Source organism: Zootoca vivipara, chromosome 10, assembly GCF_963506605.1.
Source record: "Zootoca vivipara chromosome 10, rZooViv1.1, whole genome shotgun sequence".
NCBI lineage: Eukaryota > Metazoa > Chordata > Lepidosauria > Squamata > Lacertidae > Zootoca > Zootoca vivipara.
In genome coordinates, this window is record NC_083285.1 from 51,956,596 (window position 1) to 51,980,796 (window position 24,201).

Here is a 24,201-nt window from a genome sequence, read left to right on the forward strand (position 1 = left end):
AAAGAAGTTCACCCTCAACCCAATGGAAGTTGGTAGAGCTAGGCCACCAGGAACGTGGCAAATCTGATGAGAAGCAAGATTCCCCACCCCCCCACCCCTTCGTTCTGCTAAAACATGAATTATTCTTGTGCAATATTTTATGCACGGTTATATATCTAATAAGGACCCAGGTGGCGCTGTGGGCTAAACCACAGAGCCTAGGGCTTGCTGATCACAAGGTCGGCGGTTCGAATCCCTGTGACGGGGTGAGCTCCCGTTGCTCGGTCCCAGCTCCTGCCAACCTAGCAGTTCGAAAGCACATCAAAGTGCAAGTAGATAAATAGGAAGGAAGGTAAATGGCGTTTCCATGTGCTGCTCTGGTTTGCCAGAAGCAGCTTTGTGATGCTGGCCACATGACCTGGAAGCTATACGCCGGCTCCCTCGGCCAATAATGCGAGATGAGCGCGCAACCCCAGAGTCGGTCACAACTGGACCTAATGGTCAGGGGTCCCTTTACCTTTACCTATATATCTAATACATACATACGATATTATTGCTTTCCTAAAGTAATCATCACATTGATGCAGCAATATGTATATAACTGTGTGGAAATTCAAATACAGCCAACCAAGTTCTACTCAGAGTAAACCCATTGGAATGAGCAAGCCTACGTTACCCACATCCATTCATTTTTCAATAGATCTGCACTGAGTGGAATTTAGTTGGATGCATCTCATAGTTATAGAAGTATACTGCAGAAATATAGCACACAGCACAGTGTGGGATATGGCTCTTTTATAGATACTATACATACAGTACACATAGTTTGTATGTATACTGGGTGACCTTGGGCCAGTCACAGTCTCTCAGCCTAGCGTACCTCACAGAGTTGCTGTGAGAATAAAATGGAATTGGGGGAGGAAACTATGCAGGCATCAGGGACCAACAGGACTCCGAGGGATGTGTACAGGAGGCCAGGGAACCTGAGGAATATCTAGAGGAAGGGGTCAGCAATTTGTGTGGTTCTGTGCCACCCACAAGGCAAGGGTCAGAGCTTTGAGAAGAGGAATAATAATAATAATATTTATACCCCACCCATCTGGCTGGGTTTCCCCGGTGACTCTGGGCAGCCCCATAATAAAAACACGAGAAAACATCAAACATTAAAAACTTCCCTAACCAGGGTTGCCTTCAGGTGTCTTCTAAAAGTCAGATAGTTGTTTATTTCCTTGACATCTGATGGGAGGGTGTTTCACAGGGCGGGCACCACTACTGAGAAGGCCCTCTGCCCGGTTCCCTGTAACCTCACTTCTCACAGGGAGGGAACTAACAGAAGGCCCTCGGAACTGGACCTCAGTGTCTGGGCTGAACGATGGGGGTGGAGACGCTCCTTTGGGTATACTGGGCCGAGGCTGTTTAGGAAGAGTCAGGACTGTCAGAGGCAGAGGAGGCCTTTAAAAAAAATAAAAAATAAAAAAAATGAATGCATCCTGAAGAACTGGACCCTAGATTGGAAAAGAAACTGGGTCCCCCCTAACAAGAGGGCACGTGTTGTGGTGTGACCTGGCAACCAGACCCTGTGTTGTGGGTGGGAACATTTGGATAGCCACAACACCCTATTGGAGGTCCCTCGATCCTAGGAGCAATTGGGCCAGAGGGATGCCACTCAAAGCGATTGAGGGACCTCTGTTTAAGCCCATGCACATGTCCCTGATCTTCCTCTTTTGGGCTCAGTGCATCGGAATGCCCGCCCACCTCTCCCTATATTTAGGGCTTGCACACACGACCTTGCTATGCCGGCGTGTGTCGTCTGTCGTTGGGACAGGGGCACGGCAGGAATTTTCCCCACTTGGCTGATTGGCTGGTGCCATTTGGGTTTTGCCTGCTGCGTACCAAATCGTCACAACTTGTAAGGTTGCGGATAGGCTCTGGTTCAGGTGATAGGGGTGGTAGGATGCCTAGCCATCCCTATGCATTGGATATTCCGTTAAAGGAATCCACGGACTCATGGTTGGTCTTCCCTGTGAGGGTTTGTGCCCGGAGCCTGAGTCCAGGGGACATCTGGGTGGAGGTCCAGCAGCGCTCCTGCTTGCCACTGTCCCAGGTGTTCACCCAAGGCTGACCTATGGTTGGTGCCCAGGGTCAGCGCTACCTGCAAGGGTGCAGGGAGCTAGTCGAACCAGAGCCTATGCAATCACTCACTTTATTCTAATCAATAAAGTTGTGGCCTAAATTCTGCCAAAAACCATACCTAAAATTTGAGCCTTGTCTGAATTTATTTCGGGGGGTGGTGAAAAGGTCTACACACGCAACTAGGGAAACCAGAATTGACAGATTCGCCTATCCTATGCTGGAGACAGATGTTCTGCTACTATTTGTTTTTGAACTTCTGAAGGTGGTTTGAAAGAAGGAATGCTGGGGTTTTTTTGGGGGGGGGATTGAATTGTTTCAAAACCCTAAAATACATCTTTAAGCCAATGTGCGCATGGGAAAACAAAATGGGTGTGAACTGCATACCATCAGATATGAAACCTCTCTCAAACCACTTTCGTCTCTCTTTAATGGACTGGATGTATATAACCTTTAAAAAATAGCTTTCATGTTCTACCCATTGCAGAGGAACAACTAGTGAGTTCATTGGAACGAGAGAGAGAGAGAGAGAGAGAGAGAGAGAGAGAGAGAGAGAGAGAGAGAGAGAGAGAGAGAGATGTTTTGTTTTTTTAAAAAGAAACAACATTCAGCCCCCCTCTTTTTTTATTGGCCGGCTAACTGGCAGAAGTGCTGATCAGAAGGAGTTAGTGGGTATGTGTAAAATGAATTACTCGAGTGGCAAAGAAGAGAAAGGCCATAAAACTCCATGGCAGTGCTATAGAAGTATTGTTGTTCAGCCTTTTAGATTCTTAAAGGCTTTTCTTTCAGATGCTGTGGGTGGCAGAGGGTTTCAGTTGCAGGGTTATTGGTAAAAATAGCTGCTTGACGTTTCTCTGGAGGCTTTTGTCTTTATGAATAATACACCCGGTTGCCGGAATTTCTGTTAGACTGTGCCTGGAGGAGGCTGGTTGAATTTCCATGAAACCTCAAATCCCATAGACTTGAGCTCACAAGGTTGCAAATCCCTTCCTTCCCATACAAAGGCATGCCTACACGGCCACCTTCCTCAAGCAACAAGCCTCCAGCAGACTGAAAACACCAGGAATAGTCTGACTGGCACAGAGTTTTCCTTTAATGCTAAGCTCCCTTGGCTCACGGTTGGCCTTCAGTCAGTGGGCCTTAAGGAAGAAGGCACAAAGCCCCAGGTCCATTCTGCACAGACAAGGTGCTTTCTATTGCTGACCTACGCTTGACTTTGGCTCTTGACAGCACCTTGCATTGGGCCTAGTCATAGGGTTGCCATATGTCCTCTTTTTCCAGGACGTGTCCTTTTTTTTTAATGGGTTAGAGTCGCCATAGTGATCCAGAGTTAAAAATAGAAGTCGACAAATGTGTCCTCTTTTCTCTCCCTTCAAAATATGGCAAAACCAAGCCTAGAAAGAAGCTGGCAGTCATGTCTTTGGATTGGTCGGGGATAACAAATAAAAGGAGCCAGGACGTCTACCATTCTCTACTGACTCCTGCTTGCTCCATTTTTTAAAAAAATAATTATTATTTTTATTTTGACAAAGCAATAATAATAAATGAAATGAGAATAAAAAGATCCACCCCACCCTGAGACCATTCCATTGTAACTATCCAACCTGCCAAAATTTCAACACCTCTTAGGGTTGCCAGACTCAACAGAGGACAAGACTTTTGTGCCTTTAATTGCCCTGCTCTCTTTTGAGTCTGGAAACCTTAAAGAGAAACCAGCAGACCCTTTGCTTGGAAATTAAACAAAGGGTCTGCTGGTTTCTCTTTAAGGTTTCCAGACTCAAAAGAGAGCAGGGCAATTAAAGGCACAGAAGTCCTGTCCTCTGTTGAGTCTGGCAACCCTACTTGTGACCGTTTGACCCCTTTCCGTTTCAACAGTACAAATTCTACAAACAATTTCCATATCTCCTCAAAATCATTTCTCTTGCATATTCCCCATCTTACCGCTTGCCCCATAATTTCCTTAGCAGCACTTGCCATGGTGATTCCCACCCCCCTCGTCTTTTGGTCTTTTCAGATGCAGAGCTAATTACCTCTACCTGTCTTGCTGTGATAGAAATGCTAGCGTGACAAAAAAGGATGCTCATGCTCAAGTAAATGCTCAGTTATGGCTGCAAAATGGATTATTGTATGCTGTTCCGTTCTGGATCCCGGTAATTGCAAGTGCCGTTGGTTAGCTGTCCCTTCTGCTGTTGAATGGCTACAAGCGGCACTAAACTGTAGGGGGCTGGCGGAAAAGTTGTTCTCATAAGCACTTGAGTGGGGATAATCACTTGTGTAACACGCTTCCCCCTTCGCCTGCTTCTCCCAGGGAACACAGCTAAAGGAACGGTAGAGGTGGGGCTTGAACAAAAACAAGTCTCCAGCTGACTTGGTACCTATTCCTCCCCACTGAAAAATGGTAGCTAATAGTAGCTTCATGGGAGGGAAATTAAACTGAGAAAAGAGGGTGAGGAATCTAAACCACTGATCCCTCTTGGGCTTGCCAATCAGAAGGTCTGCAGTTCAAATATGCACGACGGTGGTGAGCTCCCATTGTTTGTCCCAGCTTCTGCCAACCTAGCAGTTCAAAAGTACACCAGTGCAAGTAGATAAATAGGTACCTCTGCGGCAGGAAGGTAAACAGAGTTTCCATGTGCCCTGGCCTCCGTCACGGTGTCCCAATGCACCAGAAGCGGTTTAGTCATGCTGGCCACATGACCCAGAAAGCTGTCTGCGGACAAACACAAGCTCCCTTGGCCTGAAAGCAAGATGAGCACCACAACCCCATAGTCGCCTTTGACTGGACTTAACCGTCCAGGGGTCCTTTACCTTTTTACCTCAGGTAGAGGTCTTTCCCATCACCTGCTTCCTGGTGCTTTTAGACTGGATTTTCCAAGGACTGACCCCGAAACCTTTAGGAGGAAAAGCATGTGCTCCCGGAGCATGACTGGCATTGTGGGGCAGGTGCCGCAGAGTTGCCCTCCTGACAGCATAATCAATGCTGCTTAGCTGGGGAAAGGCAGTATAGCTTTGCTACAGGGGCACACTGTCGTAGCCAATATAGTACTCCCAGCAATGCACCTAAGCAACGCTTCCCTTATTGCTGCCCTGCCCCTGCCTTTTCCACTGAGCTACCATTCTTCTCCCTGATAGTGTCTGTGATGCAGTTACTTTGAAGAGAAAAGTAAAGTGTTGGGAAATCTGACCGCAGATCGTTCGCTCTGCATTCAGCAGTGGAGCCACTGCTGAATTTTGATGGACCTTTGATTATCAATTCACCTCGGACCTGATCCACCGAAGCAATTTCCCCCCTGTTATTTTCTTTCTCTGACTTGAGACTGCTGAAGATGGAAACTGACTGCACACAGGAGGTTGAGATAATGGGTGGCAATAGCTTGTTCCTTGGGAGGCAGAGATCTCAGGGCAGGTCTTAGAGAGCAGCAACCAGGCTCATTATTGGGGGGCAGGGGGAAGACCCAGGGGAAGAGAGATGGCAGAAGTTTATCCCTCCAGCTGTTCCTGTTTACGAGGCACCCTTCATTCTTCTCCTTATATTTTCAAATAACAATAGTAAAGTTCTCCTTTCTCCAACACAGTAATGCAGAACTAGGTGGATGTTTCATGAGACTCATGCTGATGCAAAGATGGGATGAAGCGGGATCTGAATTTCAGCAATTGTTAGGAGCTGAACATAACATAACCTGTAGAAGTATTTAGCATCAGCCAAACTCTGCTTTACCAAGTGCTGCTGCAGAAATCCCTGAAAGTGCACTGAATTTTATTTGTTGCCTTTTCATCTTACCAAAAAAAGACTGATGGGTCTTTGTTGGTTTATTTCCAGGTCTCCAGTTTCTTCAGAAGATCAAGGTGAGAATCTATTTTATTTGTTTGTGTGTTGTTGTTAATTGTCGTATTGCAAACTCAGCTCGATAAATACGAATTTTGCTCAGGTTAATTGGATGAGAAGTGATCTAGATTCTTCACCACTGCTAGCCCTCGGTCTGAGTGGGGAAAGTTGGGTGAGAATAATATTTGGCATTTGTCTACCCAGGAATTCAAAAGTGATTTCCGCTAATCCACACAATGCCTTGTAAGGCAGGGATGAGCATGCTTCAGGTGTCTAAGATCTATTTGAAGAAGAAGAGTTTGGATTTGATATCCCGCTTTATCACTACCCTAAGGAGTTTCAAAGCGGCTAACATTCTCCTTTCCCTTCCTCTCCCACAACAAACACTCTGTGAGGTGAGTGGGGCTGAGAGACTTCAAAGAAGTGTGACTAGCCCAAGGTCACCCAGCAGCTGCATGTGGAGGAGCGGAGACGTGAACCTGGTTCCCCAGATTACGAGTCTACGACTCTTAACCACTGCACCACACTGGCTCTCATTTGGTTTGTTTAGTAAATGCCCAGTGTCTCTACAAACCAGAACCAGGTGCAAAAGACATAGGACTTTACCTATGTCTGGACTTTACTCTGCTCATGCAGTGAGACTTCATTGTCTCCTCTCTGGAGCAGATTTTGAGGGTGTATGGGGAGCTGCAGGCAAGAGGGAAAAAAGCAGTAAGTTTTTCCCTGGATACCTATATCTCTGGTGCAAATGGAATGGCAGCATTGGATGCAGTTAAAATTAAAAAACAGGTTGCCTCTCGGCTCATTCTCACTGAAATACTGGGCAAATAAAGATAGATGTTTGGGTCTTGGGAATGGAACAAGGACACACCCATTGGCTTGAATAACTCATGACTGCCTGTTCCAACAAACAGTAGATTCCCAAGATTCCCATGTTTGTTTTTGTCCTGCTGTCTTGGACCCTTTAACACAAGGGTGGGGGAACCTGTCTTCCATCGTCCTCATCCCCGCCAGCATGGTCAGAGATGATGGCAGTTGGAGTCAGCAACACCTGGAGGACCATAGGCTCTCCATCCTGCTTTAGCTGACCCTGGGACTTTCTGTATGGTTTCCTCCTGTTGCAACCCCAGGTCCGCTAATAAGATGGGAAATCATAACTGATACTGCACAGGCGGGAATGTGTTCATTTCAATGGGTCTTGCACAGGAGAAGTCCTTGATGAGCTGCGGCCCAGTTTCTGAGCAAAAAAGTTCTCTTTCCTTCCAGCCTTTGAAATGTCATTTCACAATGTCAAGAGAGCATATGCTATTCCCTCCCGTCGGGCCGCGGCTGAGTGATATGTTTATTATGTTGCATTTGATCCTTGCCAAAACCTGACTCCATCGCCTCTTATTCCCATGCTTCAGGGGAAACATTACATTTTAATAGGCTGTCCCGGGTACCAGTATCATGCTATTTGTCAATGGGCAGTGATTTATTAGCCGGGTTTATAGGTTTTCCTTACATTATCGTATTACTCTGTCATTTTATCTATTAATTGAGTGTCAGGCAGCATATGAAGTGCTTCCTTATGGATCTTCTTGGCTTTAATCTCCAGTATCTGCCCCTACCATCTCCCTTTCCTTTCTGCCTTCCTTGTTTCCCTCCTTTGCACAAACTCCTCTCATGTTCCATTTACCACCTGTGCCTCTGTGACGGGGGACCAGGTCTATAGTTTGATCAATATCCCTAACCACTCCAGAACCATAAAAGCATTTATGAGCTTACTTTGAAATGAAGAATCAAAGCCGCAAGCACTCTTCACCTATCATACCAAGGACATTAAAAGCTTCTGTTTAATGACAGTGAAATAGCTGATTGAGAAATGTATTACAGGGTAGAAGAATGGTTACAGGCGAGAGCCTTTTATGATGCAGCAGGGTCAGAACATTTAGTTCCGATGCTTGTAAATACTGTCTGTCATCCACCAGGAGAGGAATCGCCTTGGAACTTAGCTCTGCCTAGGCTTTGCCCCAGTGCCGCAGTGATGGCTTCACTTGGCAAATGGGGGCTGGTTGCAGCAGTCCTATGTGTTTCCCCAGCTGTCCCCTCCAGCAAAGCCACAGACTTGCATGGGCAAAGCATTTTGCTGCCTCCTCTGTACTCCAAGGTCAAACCCTGTGTCCTGGATAATCTTTGGGGATGATGCTCCCTGGTTCCTCGCTATACTAGCCTGAAGCAGCCTGATGTGCTCCCTGGTTTGTGTTTTCTCAGGCTTAGTGATGACGTGCTGTCACGGGGGCAGTCAAGAAATACAAAAGATTTGTTTCTGCCATCGCTCATTGCGTTCCCTTCTCCTTGGGGAAAGGTCATAGCAGGGGCAGACTTGGGTAATCTTTCGTGATGTGGTTCCCCGTGTGAGGTCAACATTTGGCGTTCCTCAATGGATCACCTCAATTATGGATCTTCTCAATTTTGCACCCCTGCAGCTCGGCACCCTCAGGGCCGGTGCATCCATTCAGGCGACCTAGGCACCTGCCTAGAGCGCCAGAATTTAGGGGGCGCTGGCCAGCCTGCCCGCCGCCCACCGGTGCTGAGCGGCTTCAGGCCGCTCTCCAGAGCTGGGCTCCAGAGAGTGGCTGAAGCCGCTCTACAGCTGACCTGGAGGCGCACGGGAGGGAGCGCGAGCCTGAGGCCACCTCCTCCGCCTGTCAGCTGTAGAGCGGCTTCAGGCCGCTATCCTGAGGCGCACGCGTGCCTCCGGAGAGCGGCCTGAAGCCACTCTACAGGCTACAGCTGACAGGCGCAGTGAGGTGGCCCCAGCCCCGTGCTCCCGCGCAAAGCTCCGGAGGCGCGCGGGAGCGGGAGCCTGGGACCACCTCCTCGCGCCTCTCAACTGTTTTTTATTTTATTTTTATTTTTCTACTTTTGATTTTTTCTATTTTTTATTTTTATTTTTTCTATTTTCTATTTTTATTTTTTCTATTTTTATTTTTCTATTTATTATTTTTATTTTTTATTTTTTCTATTTTCTATTTTTATTTTTTCTATTTTCTATTTTTCTATTTTCTATTTTTATTTATTATTTTTATTTTTTAATTTTTTGGGGGGGTGGGGTGGGGGCGCCAGAAGGTGATCTCACCTAGGGTGCAAAAAACCCTAGCACCGGCCCTGGGCACCCTGCATAGCAGAACCGCTCACGCCACCCTAAATCTGGCACTGGTCATAGCTCAGAGGTCATAGCTCAGAGCATGCAGAGGGTCCTAGGTCAATCCCCAGCATCTCCAGGTAGGATGGGAGAGACTTCTATCAGAAACCCTGGCAAGCCAGTCACTGTGAAGAACCCTCAGCTAGGTGGACCTATAGTGTCATTCAGGGAATGGCATCTTCCTGTGTTCTTACATGGTAGTCCCAGCAAGCTGAGGCTCTCTCTTGGCTTATGGAGTAGTTGTGCTTTTGGGGTTCATGGCTCCCCAGATCCCTGCTGGGGGTATGGCAGACAGGAGCAAAGCATTGCTGCTTAGGCAACACGTGTCCAAGAATGTAAGAACACCCATTTTCAGACCAAAGGCTAGTCTAGCATTTTGTTTCCAATAGTAGCTAGCGAGATGTCTCTCGAAAGCATTAGCACATGAGGCCACTGCTCTCCTGAAGCTGAGCAGGTCTGAGTCTGGTCAGCACCAGAATGGGAAAGTGCCAGGGAATCACAAGTATGTTGCCTTGCCTTGCATAATGGAAGAAAAGTGGGTTATAAACAAAACCATTGGATCTGCTATTGGAGGCTGTGAACAGGAATGGGCCTTATGCCAAGTTAGACCACTGACCGACCTAGCTCATCATTGTCTACACTGAATGACAGCGACTCTCCAGATTCTAGGACTCTTTTTCCTACTTGGAGGTACCAGGGATGGTGTTCTTCATGCAAAACAGATGCCCTACCGCTCAGCTGTGCCCCTTCCCCTAGAGTTGCAAGCTTTAATCCGCAGATGAAACCATTAGAACTTTAGTTGGCTGAGCAGTGAATATGAATCTTAATCAGTAAGGCAAACTTGTAATTGTTTCTAGACTGCATTTATAACTCATGTTGCGCCAGGCACTTAACAACAAAGCTTGCACGCCACATTTTAATTAGTGTGGCTGAGACTTCAGGGCACTTTTTCTCCTTTCTTTTCGGGTCTTATTTGGGTTCGGATATATTACTCTTACAGGGAATGTAAGAAAAAAGCAACACTCAAGGCAATCTCGGAGACAATGAAAACCATAGGGACCCCAGTGTGGTTTGATTTTAAAATCCTCCTTAAAGGCCAGGCAAAGAGGAGGATTTTCTTATGATCCTTTCTCTCAGAAACATCAACATTTTGAGGCTTCTCTCTCCCCCCCCCCACACACTTTGTCTTTTGGAGGTGGCAGAGAAGAGGGCCTGTTTTCCCCTCCCTCCCGCTTTTGCTTCTAATATGCAAAAAGTAATAAAATATTAAACATGAAGATGTTTTTCCCCCCTAGTATTGCATTATAGTTTCTTTCCTCCCCCTTTTTTTCCTGAAAAAAATTACAAACCGAACATCTCCCTTCCCTCCACTTTTCCCCAACCCAAAGGCATTGTTCAGAGGTAAACAATGATAGCAGAGTTTGTGAAAGCACTGAAGTGGAGATAGACTGAAAGTTGCCAATATCAAAATGAAGGAGAATGTTAACACAGCCATATATTACGGAATGAGGTGGGTACAGTTTGTCCTGTAGAGTCCTCTTTCCTGTGCTGGATGAATGACCACCAGTTTACCATAAAAGTCACTCCATCTCCCTCCCCCCCCCGTCTCTTTTGCTCTCCAGCCACACAAAGTTTTTGCATCAGTTTTTCAGAAATATTTTAAAATGTTGTTAAAAACAGGGCTGTTTTTTTTAAAAAAAGATAATTTAATTGTTTTATCTTGTTTGTAAATCATTTTGCCTTTTCAAAAATATAAAATCAAATAAAGAGGTATGTAAATTTTATGAAATAAAAAAAATGTTGGCCTGGGTATATTACAGACATTGCAATGGAGTTGAATTTGTAAGATTAGCAAGAGGAAGGTCCCAAAGGCTGGCGATCCTTAGCCACTTTGCTGCGCGGCTTTTCACACCAAATCAGTGCCTGCAAACTTCTCAGCAGACAACTCTATGGGGCAAGCCTTTCATCCTGCAGTTTGTACAAGTCAAGCCACGTAGCCCTGACTAGGATTTACTTTAGCCGTCAGAAGTGACAGCTGACTTGCATTCAGGCTACAGCTTCCCCTTGTCAGAGCTGTTGAGGGGGGGGGAGACAAGACAAACCTATTGCACGGACTGCAATTCCCGTAGGGGCTTTGCTGACAAAGAAACAAGTGTCAAACTCTCGGTTTAAGCAAGGGCTGCCCTGTGGGATGTGTGGGAATTCTGAGCAGGTGAGTGAAGTGCCACGCAGCCCAAGGGAGCCGGCGAGAGAAGCTGAACGGGACAGGCAAATGGTTTGTGGCTTATTTTCCGAGCCTCCTCCATAGCAAAACCTGTAATTCTGGGAAGAATGATGCAGGGTCAGGCGAATCTGCAAGTGTTGAATGGCAATCTGTTTCCAATCCTACTTGAAGACAATGCCTCTTCCCAGTTTTTGTCTTATTCTGTGATGCCGGAATTTGGGTTATAATTCCGATCCTGCGTTCTTATGTGGCACTCATGGCAGACAGTCTGGCAAATTCAGGTTGTGCAGTTGTAGTTGACGGGGAGATCTTGCGCAAGAAACCTGCTTCCCCCAAAGATCTGATCTTTTGCAATAAGGAAAGTGATGGGAAAAGGCACTGAGAAGTGTGGGGTGATACTTGCTTTGGTGCAACCCCAACCTCACAAGCAAATCGGGATGAATGCTCATTAAATAGTCAGTGCCATCCGATCTCTCTGCAAACACATCAGATAAACAGGTCATCTGGAGGTGCCCTGGCTTGCAAGTAGCTTGAAATCACACAGGGAATCAATCACTTGTAAATAGCTTCCATGGTTAGTAGCCATGTATAAAGGCTTTCTCACTGAATGAGCACTGTAGAACCAAGGAGGGTCAGGCAGCCCTTCAGACAAAGGAGGAGTCTCAGTCTCCAGTCAAATGCATTCTGAGTGGGCCAGCAGTTCTTTCTTTTTCTTCTTTAAATTTTTATTTAAAATTTTTGTTTATATACATTACATCAATGATTTAACCATAGTTTTAACATTTTCTATTTCGACTCCCTTTCCCCTCTTTCTGCGGATCCTTACATTTTTGTCTTTTCCTGCATACTCCAAATTGCCTTCACTTATTTTTTTAAATCGTCTATTCTCATCCATATCTCATATATATATATATATTAAGCTGCAGGTTTTTATAATAATCCTGCCAATGTCTTGATCTGTTTACAGTTGGTAAATACTCATAAACTACTTCCATTCCCTTTTTTTAAATTTTTTTAAAAAACTTTATTTCGGTTCTTTAAAAAAGGTACATAAAACCATAAACTGATGAATAATACAAAAAAATAAACAAATAAGCAAATAAGCAAATTATAAAAGTATAATCAAAAATAAACATCATTCTAATCAAATAACTGAGATAGAAATAGAAAGGAACACACGAACAGGGTAATCTGAAGAGAACATATCAAATACTTCAAATAACCTATTCTGTGTTAAACATATATAAATAATATATTAATATTCATAATGAAAGAAAGGTAAAGGGGACGGAGAAAAAGGAAGAGAAAGAAAAAAGAAAATGAGGAAAAAAAGACAAAAAAAGACAAAGGAGAAGGCAAAAAAGAAAAGAGGGAAAAAAAGAACACAAATGGTAAAATCTAAAATACTTCCTGTTGTTTGGATACCGCTTTCCTTTACATAATTTCTTTTGTCTCGCTTTACCTCAGCTGTTATTTACACATATTTTCAAAATTTCCCTTTTATATCTTTCAATCTAGACAAATCACCAAATCTACGTTTATTCCTTCTTTCCTAAAAAAGTCCTCAACATACTTCCATTCTTTTTTACAAATTTGTCTGGGGGTATTTCGAATTGCTGCCGTCATTTTTGAGAGGTTCATAAATTCCATTCCTTTCTAAAAAGTTTGTTGTCGTGATTTCTTTTTCTTCCAGTTATTTTTGACATTTCTGCATACTCCATTAGTTTCTGTATCCAATCTTCTTTCGCTGGGACCTCTTCATCCTTCCACTTTTGGGCAAATAACATTCTTGCAGCTGTAGTAGCTACATAAATAAATTTCTATACTGTTTGGCTAGTTCGAATCCTATAATTCCCAAAAGTAAAGCTTCTGGGTTTGTTTGTTTTTACGAACATTACCTTAAACATCATTTTCAATTCATTATATATCATTTCCCAGTAAGCTTTGACCTTATTACAAGACCACCACATATGGGAAAGGGTTCCTTCTTTCTCTTTACATTTCCAACACTTATTCAATTTTGATTTATACATTTGTGCCAATCTACTAGGTGTTAGGTACCATCTATATAACATATAATTTTCTCTTAAACCATAACATGCCGTAAATTTTATATCAATACTCCATAATCATTCCCATGCTTCCATTTCTATATTATGACCAATATCAATTGCCTAGTGTATCATTGAAGATTTCACTTGTTCGTCTTTGGTCTCGCATTCCAATAGCATCTTACACCTTTTAGACATCACTTTACAGATTCACAGGTTTCTCTAATTGTGATAGTTGTTCCACCCCCCACCCCCTGCTTCATATTCTTTTAAAATATTTCATTCAAATGATAATATTGCAACCATGTTGTTAATATCCCAGATAAATCCTTAAACTTTAAAAATTTAAGTTCTCCACTCTCCTCTCTTAGCAAATTTCTATAAGTCGCCCAACTTTCCATCATATTTTTCTTTTTCACCACTATGGCTTCCAAAGGTGAAAGCCAAAGTGGTGTTTTATTCTCCAATAAGTTTTTATATTTATCCCATATTCTATACATTTCCCCCCTAATTACATGGTTTGTGAAGGCTTTATGTAGTTTTGCCTTTTCATACCACAAATAAGTGTGCCAACGAAAAATATTATCATGACCTCCCAAATCTAAAATATGTGGATTTTTCAGTAGCAACCATTCCTTCAACCACAGACAAGATGCTTCATAATATAATCTCATATCTGGCAGGGAGAAACCTCCTCTTTCTTTCGTGTCTATCAGTATTTTATATTGTATTCTCAGGGTTTTCCCCCCCATGTCAGATATATTTAGAAATATCTTTTTGCCATTTGTTGAAGCAAACTGTCTTGCCTATCACCGGTATTGATTGAAACAAAAATAGCATTCTTGGCTGTACATTCATCTTCATGGTTCACACTCTACCCAGTAACGAAAGCTTCATTCTACCCCATATTTGCAAATTTCTTTTAATACGGTATCCTCCCATGTTTTCAGATAGTCATCTTTATACAGCTGTAATCTGTTAACCATACACCTAAATACTTAATCTTCTTTTCATTCTTTAGACCTGATATGTTTTGTAATTTATTTTTATTCTCATCATTCATGTTTTTTACCAGGAGCTTGGTTTCATCTTTATTAATTTTAAGACTTGCTATTTCTCCATCTCTTCTAATGCTTTCGGAATTGACGCGCTTTGTTCTTCTCCAGATATCACCACATCATCTGCAAATGCTTTTAATTTGTATTGTCTCTGTCCCACCCTTATTCCTTTAATTTCTTGATTAGATATTATGCTTTGCTCCAAAACTTCTCAAACTAGTACAGGCATCCCCAAACTGCGGCCCTCCAGATGTTTTGGCCTACAACTCCCATGATTCCTAGCTAACAGGACCAGTGGTCAGGGAAGATGGGAATTGTAGTCCAAAACATCTGGAGGGCCGAAGTTTGGGGATGCCTGAACTAGTATAAAGAATAAAAGTGACAGCAGACAAACTTGTTTAGTGCCTTTCGTTATCTTACATTACATTCGTTATCTTACAATACATTATTTACTATCAACTTTGCTGATGGTTCTGTATACATTGCCTTAACTCCTCCTATAAAAATGTCTCCACAGCTCATATATTCCAAAACTTTAAACAGGAGACATTATCAAATGCTTTCTCTGCATCTAAAAACATTAAGGCTGCTTGTTTTTCTCATTTCTCACTTCTAAGTATCCTTTTAGAACCAAGGAGGGTCAAGAAGCCCTTCAAACAAAGGAGAAAGGAGGCATCTCAGTCTCCAGTCAAATGCATTCTGAGCGGGCCAGCAGTTCTTGCAATTAGGAGTGAAAGCATTTGCATACGAAGCCTTGATTAGCCTTTCATTCTGCGTTTGCTTTTAAATGTGCCATTACTCAATTGCTCTTCTCCCCTTGCCAGCATAACACTGTTTTAATGAAGTGCATGGGATAGCCAGCCAAAATCGTACTCTCTCCACTCACACATCTCCTTCGTCTTCCTGCTCCCATAATCCCTCCCCAACCCCCATCATTCTTTCAGCTTGACAACTATTTTCTCCCTTTTCATCGCTTCCAAAAGTGGCATCAACTTGCCCTTGGGTTAGTTTTCATCTTCTTTAAATGGTTGTCTTACAGAATACATCGGAGAAGCCAGTGAGTCTGGCGCTCTGGTTGCTCACAACTTTTCTTAAACCAGGGCTAAGAAAAGGAACCTGTGGCCCTCCAGGTATTGATGTTGGACACCAATTCGCATCAGCCCTGGGAAGCACAGTGAGGGATGATGGGAGTTGTAGTCCAACAAGTAGAGGAACAGTGGGAGTTGTAGTCCACAACAAATAGAGGGATGATGGCAGTTGTAGTCCAACAACAAATAGAGTGCAACAGGTTCCCCATCCTTGATTTAGACAAGAAAACTGTCACTCTACACCTTTGCAATGAGGACTCTGTAGCCTCTGTAACCCTCTGCACACATGTAATAATAATAATAATAATAATAATAATAATAATAATAATAATAATTTATTATTTATACCCCGCCCATCTGGCCGGGTTCCCCCAGCCACTCTGGGCGGCTTCAAAAAAAAATAGAAATTCTAAAATACAGAAATCCATCAAACATTAAAAGCTTCCCTGTATGGGAAGCAACAGCCAATCCTGGTTCTCCAACCTGGATTGGTGCATCCTATTGATACATATGTGTCATTCACACATTAAATTGCTAGGTGTACACCTAAGCAACATAATGAATTGGCTCTCATCTCTACTTTGCAAGTTGGCTCATCTAGTCCAGTACTGTCTGCACTGGCTGGTAGCAGCTCTCCTATCTGGCGATGCCAAGGATTGCTCTTGGCACCTTCTGCATGCCAAGCATTGTTCCCCATTCATTTAAAGGCACTGAAATAAATTCTTTAAAAAAAATAGATAAAGATATGCACAAATTATTCCTGCGTTTTCATTTCTTTTTTAGATGCAAGCTACTATATTTCCTTTGCTTGAATTATTCTGGTTTTATGTAAGCCACTTTGTGTTCTGTGTGTAAAAAGGCTGAGCAAAAATTAACAAAACATGTAAAACATTCCACTTGGGGGAAGATGCGGTATAATTACCGGTATGCTCTGTCTGGGCTGAAATCTTATACTCGCTTACTTGGTAGTAAGCTCCTTTGAACTAAGTGAGGCTTACTTCTGCATATGCATGTATGGGATTGCACCATTGTAAGCCCCCCTTTTTTGCCCCCCCCCCACATTTTAAACACTTTCTGGCTTGCTACTGTTCATCTAACAAGATAGAGGGAGAGGAGTTGGGGCAGGGAGAGACTTTCTTTCATCTATCCTTGTTGAATGAAGACTACAGGAATAAAGGAAATGCTCCATTTATCAGGTCTGCAACTGTAGTGTGATGGCTTTAAGACATTGCTATTTCTAAGAATAGAAATGTTATTTGAGGCACTGTCTCAAAACAATGGCTTATATCAAGAGGTTATAAATTGTAGTCCCACAAAGTCTCTCTGCCTTTTATCAGTTCAAGGTATGCCTATGAATGTTACGAGTTGTATTCATTTGCAAACATTTCCACTAAAAGTATCAGTTAATTTTAAAAAATAGTAACTTTTAAAGTAAAGCATTAAAATAAAGTTTAAGGCTTTGGACTCAGCTACACTGGCAAAGAAAAAAAATGCTTTATATGCATTGTTTATGCATTCTAACACTGTGACACCGGGCAGTGCTGTGGAGTTCCATTTTTGCCAACCCGATTTCTCATGCAAAGTTTGCAACGCGTTTAACTGAAACGCTTCTTTGATGTGTCTAGATCCAGCCTATATTAAGAATGCTCACTATTGAAAGCGAATGAGCTGAAATGAGGATGTGACATACTGGGGAATTCAAACTTTTGACCTCAGATTTAAATGATAATGTTTTAAGACACTGCACTACAACCCCAGAACTGATAAACTGACCCCACTGGGTTAGTTTAGTTTCGGCTAGTTTAATATTTGGTTAGTTTAATCTGTGTCACCTACCTTAAGCAAACTGGGGTAACCAACTCACTGTGGCTCCCACAAAGGCATTCACTGGTACCCCAGGCAGCTTCCCAAGACTCTGAGCTTTCATTTAAAAAGAAGATGCAAGTATCTCAGCCTGGATTGACAACTGGGAAACACTGGCCTGCGAGCGCTCCAGTTGGAGAACAGCCTTTACCAAAGGTGTCATGGGCTTTGAAGAAACTCAATCTCAGGACGCAAGGGAGAAACGTGCTAAGAGGAAGACACGCTTGGCAAATCCACACTGTGATCAACTCCCACCTGGAAACCAATGTCCCCACTGTGGAAGGACGTGTGGATCCAGAATTGGCCTCCACAGTCACTTACGGACCCATTGTTAAAATCGTGTTTATGGAAGACAATCTTACTCGGCTACGAGTGATCGCCAAAGAAGCAGAGCTCAGTTGGTTACATCATGGTGCTGATAACACCAAGGTTCCAGGTTTTAATCCTGTGTGGGACGGCTGCCTATTCCTGCATTTCAGGGGGTTGAACTCGATGATCCTCAGGGGCCCTTCGAAACTACAATTCCATATTCTAGCCCTCAAAGAAATGAAGTTATGGAGTAAGAAAGCCAGGTATCTTCTAAGCAATTTATGTGAAACAAATGTGCTATGACCATCTTGTATATTTTCCCTGGTACTGAGGAATGCTCCCTGTTGCTATTAGCAGCAGCATCACTGTGTGTTTGTGTGATCAGTATTGTGTGATTTCCACAATCAGGACCAGCAAGACATAGCTGATGTCTGATGGTTGTGGGTGGTTGTCTCTTATTTTGTGTTATTTCTCACTCCCCATCACAACCATTTTATGACTGGTGCCTGCAGCACACTCTCAAAATTCAAAACGTGCCCACTGGTCCAAAAAGGTTGGCGACTTTAGTACAGTTTAGTACATGCTCACGTATGACGTGGAAATACTTATGGGGACTATGAGAGCCACATCTTGTAGCCACCATGTATGCTTTCATTGCAGTTTTAGAGTCTCCTCTGCTGCAGTAGGCTGCTATGTGAAATGAAAATACTGCATTTTAGGGTGGCTTTTGTAGACTGACTGAAAAAAGAATGAGAAGGGAAAGCTGTGCTAGAGCTACCAGCCAAATAGGTAACTGTGAGAGCACTTTTCCAGAGCTATGCAATGCTTTAAAAAAATCAAAAATAAATAAACAGCAGCAGCAGCAGCTCTAGGGCTTTGGCTTGTTGTAAATTACAGTGAACAGAACTTATTCTTTCAGTCCAACATCTGTTGCCAGTGTCCCAACATTTCTGAAAGAGAGAGTCTGTTTCTTAACAATGCGGATTGTGCAAGGTTTACCTAATTGACAGGGTTGGGGTTTTTTTTTGTTTTTTTTGTTTTACACTGGCAGCTTCAGCAAAAAGCACAATGGTTTAAAAATGCATAGAAAAGCAAGTTGCCTCTTTCATCCTCCTGGTTTCTCCCCGCTAGAAGAATGGAGGTCTATTGATGATCTAGCCAGCCCAGGAAAATGTGCTGTGTTGCCAACGTTGTATTTTGCCAGTTTGTTAGATGGGTAGAAGCTTTAGGTCTGCACTTTTGTCAGTCACACAAGGTTTTCTGTGGACTGTGTGTGTGTGTGTGTGTGTGTGTGTGTGTGTGTGTGTCTGTGTATAGCAAATCCACTTACCCAATCAAAGAGCACTAAAGCACTTCTATTTCTTGCTGCAAATGCTCATCTTAGGGAAAAGTCAAGAAAATAATGACTTGGTCTCCGTGTTTGTTGAATGGAATAATGCTTGGTGACATCTTCAAGGCCTGGAGATACTTTATGGCACGATAAAACGTGTGCATAATTCATGCTCTGTATTGTGAGGCAGCAACACTTGTCGCCCTCTGAATAAATGCATATTTAAAGGCCTCCTTTCGCCCATAATTGCACATTGATAGGGCCAGCCAGATTCTTTTTTCCTAGAGCTGAGAGCCAAGCCAATTTTCAACGGTTTGAAGCCTGAGTTGCAGCCATGCTCACATAGTTTAGAACAGTGGTTCCCAAAGTGGGTGGTGCTGCCCCCCCCCCCCGGGTGGGTGGGTGAGGGGCAGTGAGATTACCTGGGGGCAGTGCTACAAGGCAAGTGAAGAGACAGGGGAGCAGGGTGTAAATGACTATCAGCCTTTGAAAAAGCTGGTATCAACTCCATCAATTTTGTTGAATTGTTTAGGCTAAACAGTTTTAATTGAATTGCAAATAAATGTGCAATTTATGGTTACTGTTTTGAATTTCATTGTGTTGTTATCTTCCTTAGTCGGTCCTGCAAACTACTGTATTCTGAATAATGAATGGCATCCCTCGGGAGGTTGTGGACTCTTCTTCACTGGAGATTTTTAAAGCAGAGGTTGGATGGCCATCTGTCATGGATGCTTTAACTGAGATTCCTGCATTGCAGGGGGGTTGGACTAGAAGACTCTGGGGCAGGGCCATCTTAAGCATATTCAACACCGTGGGGCAAAGATCACTCCAGCACCACCACCACCCCGTTTCCCAAAGTTGTTGACCTTTTTTAGGAAAGGTTCCCCAGAGTGGTTGACCTTTTTTTGGGAGCTGAAACCAACCACGCTTCCACATTATTTCTAAGAAGCCCTTAAAACAAAATAACATGAAAATGCAGGCAGAAGAAAATCTAATGAAGTCCTCAATTCCAAAGCAAGACTCATTCAAGACTCAGCAGTTCTTCTAACTCATCCTCATGAGTCAAATCACCACATATCAAAAAGTTAAAGCAATCACCAGTTTGTTGTTCTTTTTAAAAAATTAATAAAGACACAGACAATGAAGTTCCTGGCCAATTTGTGTTTAAGTACAAAGCTGACGTTTTCAAATATTGAGGGGGGTGGGGGTGGGTGTAAAGCAGTGACATCCTGAACCTAAAAGGGACTTAAAATTTGGGCCACAAAGGCTGCAGTCCTAACTGAATCTAAGCCCTGCTGAATCTATTTGGACTTTACTTCTGAGTAGACAGTAGGACTGCAGCAAGAAACACAGTTGGGAATTAGGGCTTTCTGTTTTAAGTCTCAGCCAGAGGAAAATGTAATATTGGAGATTAGGGAGAAAGGAATATGAATAGATTGGGGGGAGGGGGCTGACGAGAGACCAAAAACCACAGGTAGCAAGACAAGGCACACTTTCTGGGGAGCAAGTCTCTCACACAGTTGCTAGGGGCGAGGGTGGCAGAGGGACCATAGTTGGGTTGTGCGTGTGTGTTTTTCAGAAAAACGTAGAATTGGAAGGGACCCTGTGGGTCATCTAGCCCAACCCCCTGCAATGCTTTTTAGCTTGCATTGATCTCAAAAACCTTCAGTGCCTTTTTTGTTGTTGTTGGATAGACAATTAACAGACTTGTTTCACAAATAAGGGAGAAGGAGGGTTGCTGGCTTGGTTTGATTTGCCTTTGTTCTAGTTTTTAGCATGTGCTTAGTACCATAGTTTCAGGCTGGGGGCCGCCCTGATATCTATGGGTGGAGGGCAGTAGTAGTAGTAGTAGTAGTAGTAGTAGTAGTAGTAGTAGTAATAGTAATGGTGATGATATTTTTCGCAGGGTTTGGAGTGAACGGGTGATGGCCAGCTGCTGGAATGAATGGGGTCGGTGCTAAATGGTCTGGCTTGCTTTACAACCCCTAGGGACCTTGTTGGTGGGGTGGGGGGCCGGAGAAGGAGCCCACCTCCCAAGAAGAAGAAGAGCGAAGGGAGGAGGCTTCCCTTCACCGGGATAGAGTTGCCCGTAACATTAAACATAGGGCACCAGCTGCTGCTACTCACAGCTCTGGCTAGATGTAACTGAACAGGACGGGCAAGGGGACCCTGCAAGCAGGGCTGCAAATGCAGTGCGGATGCTCCGGGGCCGGCTAGAGGAGGAAGAAAGGGGGCAAGTTGGGGGGCTCTCTTCTTCTTCTTCTTCTTCTTCTTCTTCTTCTTCTTCTTCTTCTTCTTCTTCTTCTTCTTCTTCTTCTTCCTCCTCCTCCTCCTCCTCCTCCTCCTCCTCCTCCTCTTCTCCTTCCTTCCTTCCTTCCTTCCTTCCTTCCTTCCTTCCTTCCTTCCTTCCTTCCTTCCTTCCTTCCTTCCTCCCTCCTCCTCCTCCTCCTCCTCCTCACGCTCGGCATCCCCCTCGCCATCACCCACCTCCCTCTTCCCACAGGGCGAGAGAGAGAGAGAGGAGGCGCTTCAGCAGCCTGGGTAGAGGAGGAAGAAAGGGGGTGAGTTGGGGGGCGCCTCTCTACTTCTTCCACTGTGAAAGAAGAAGAGAGCCCCCCACTGCCCCCCTTGCGCTCCACGTCCCCTTTTCCATTGCCCACCTCCCTCTTCCCACAGGGCCGGCCGCCTCGCAGCAGAGCAGAGCACGAGGCAGCAACTGACCAAAGGCAGGCGTCTGGGGGCAGGGCAGGCCTGCGTCGAGCGAGGACACATGTGCTGCTCCCGCTGAGCGCCGGCTTGGTTTTTTCCCTTTTAGCCTTCTGGCGCCCCGCAGAATTCGTTGCCTACAGGCTGAAAGGGGAAAAACCGAGCCGACGCTCGGCAGGAGCGGCGCACTCACCCTCACACAGCACGCTCATTCGGTGTTATCCGGACTCTCGGCTGGCGCAGCACCCTCCAGAACCTTACGCCCTGGCGCCCCACGCCACTAGCATCTATGGGTAAGACACCCCTGCTTCTGGGGGGTCCCTCCCAACTCTACAGTTCTATAATTCTGTGAGTCAGGGCAGCTAACAAATGGACGGCCACTCACTTTCCAACGAAAAGGAATGGTGTCACAGAAAAGAGGAGTCTGATTTGCATAAAACTCACAGGTACTCATTTATATGTATACATGTATTACATCTCTATAGAGTACGTGCAGGGCATCTCATCATAGCGGAAGAGACAGTGGCAGGGCAGCTGGGTTGCCTGTTCAGTCTGCTGTCCAGGGGTTAAGTGCTGATGGGCAACTTCAAGGCTCCTGCTTTCCCTTCTTAAGGTTCTTTCTTTTTAAGTTGGACTTGGACTGGGCAACCCTTTAAAATGGGAGTCCCTACAAAAAGAGGACTACCCCCTGTAGAATAGGACACATAGCCACCCTGTCTGGCAACCAGTATTCTAAAGCAGGGACCAGCAACTTCTGGGGTGTGTGTGTCTGGGGGTGCATCAGCAACTGGAGAAATTCTTGCGGGCATCACACAGCGACGTGCATACCCACAACCAAGGACTGATAATACTGTTTAGGTGTGTGTGTTTGTATGTATGTGTGTGTAATGTTCAGTACCCCCCTCGTACCCTACCCTTCAAATTGCTTCCACGCTCTTCTATAGGCGGTTGCTGATGGTTCTGTATACATCTGTATACCCGTAGTGTCCAGTTCGGCCCTTAAAGTTGATGAAAAGCAAGTGGAATATTCTATAGAGACAAGTTGTTTTCGTTCATGGCCAGCAGAGGGAGTAAAGTTAACACTTCAAGGGATGCTTGTAATGGATGAATAGCTCTATTATTGTTTATATGAGAAATTTTCATTTGGGTTTTAAAATCCCAGTGTATTGACAGCTCCATCTCTCCTTCGGAACTGCACAGACAAAAATAGAAATAATGAAGGCTAACAATGCAAGCTGAGTTTTGTGGATTTATGGATCCGTGCTTCCAGTGTGAGAAAACAGGTTGCATGTGAATTGTTGCTTTGAGGTCTCCTAGCAATGTCTTAATAGATAACAATTTATAAAAGTTTAGCAATATAATATTCAATAAATAAACGTGCCAATAAATAATACTTAACATCAGTATAGTGATTTCAAAAGTTCAGAACACTCTACAGGCATTGCCCAGTTGAAATCTTTACAACTGTCCCTTCAGGTAAATGAAGTATTGTTGTCCCCCATACAGCTGATAGGCAGACTGAGGCTGGAGGAGAAGAGCTTTGCTTAAGACTATCGAGTAGACTATCTGGCAAAGGCAAGAGTAGAACTGGAGCTCTCATGATTCACATCTCAGTCTCTTAACCACCATGATATACAGTACCAGTTTTACATCCCCTCCAACATCCATGTCCCATTCCACAATGATAATTACTATTTATACCCCACACATCTTATTGAGTTGTGTTTTAAGACGCGGGTGGCACTGTGGTTTAAACCACTGAGCCTTGGGCTTGCCGATCAAAAGGTCGGCGGTTCGAATCCCCGCAATGGGCTGAGCTCCTGTTGCTTGGTCCCAGCTCCTGCCAACCTAGCAGTTCGAAAGCACGTCAAAGTGCAAGTAGATAAATTGGTACCGCTCCAGCGGGAAGGTAAACGGCGTTTCTGTGCGCTGCTCTGGTTTTGCCAGAAGCGGTTTAGTCATGCTGCCCACATGACCCGGAAAAACTGTCTGTGGACAAACGCCGGCTCCCTCGGCCTTTAAAGCGAGATGAGCGCCACAACCCCAGAGCTGTTCGTGACTGGACTTAACTGTCAGGGGTCCCTTTACCTTATAAAGCAAGCAATAAATAATTTTGGAAGGAGAGTTTCCACAAGTAGACTTGAAGAAGTTGTTTGGCTGAACCTGCTGGAGTTAAAGTATCTGCTGAACAGGGAAATAGTCTCCCCTCTTACACACACCTTTTTTATTCATTTATCTGCCCCTTTAGAAACAAACCACCAACAACCAGCAAAGCAACACGTGTGTCTCAGTTAATAGAGCTGCTGGGTGCTTTTCGGAAAACCTGTAAATAAGTTGTCATGAAATCTGCCTTAAGAGTTACTGTAGTTTTATTGGTTGTCTTATAACCCTTTTGGCTTGGATGTTACATTTTCCTGTGCTGCACATGGGAGATGAAGTGAGGAAATGTC

The 24,201-nt window shown here is 44.2% G+C and overlaps 1 protein-coding gene across 1 annotated transcript in view; it reads left to right on the forward strand.

Moving 5' to 3' along the window:
- DGKI (diacylglycerol kinase iota) overlaps positions 1-24,201 on the forward strand; it is a 246,116-nt gene that overhangs the window by 207,128 nt on the left and 14,787 nt on the right. The window contains exon 29 of the mRNA XM_060279941.1: positions 5,930-5,955. Within this exon, the coding sequence (XP_060135924.1) occupies positions 5,930-5,955 (26 nt within the window). The remainder of the gene's footprint in view (positions 1-5,929; positions 5,956-24,201) is intronic.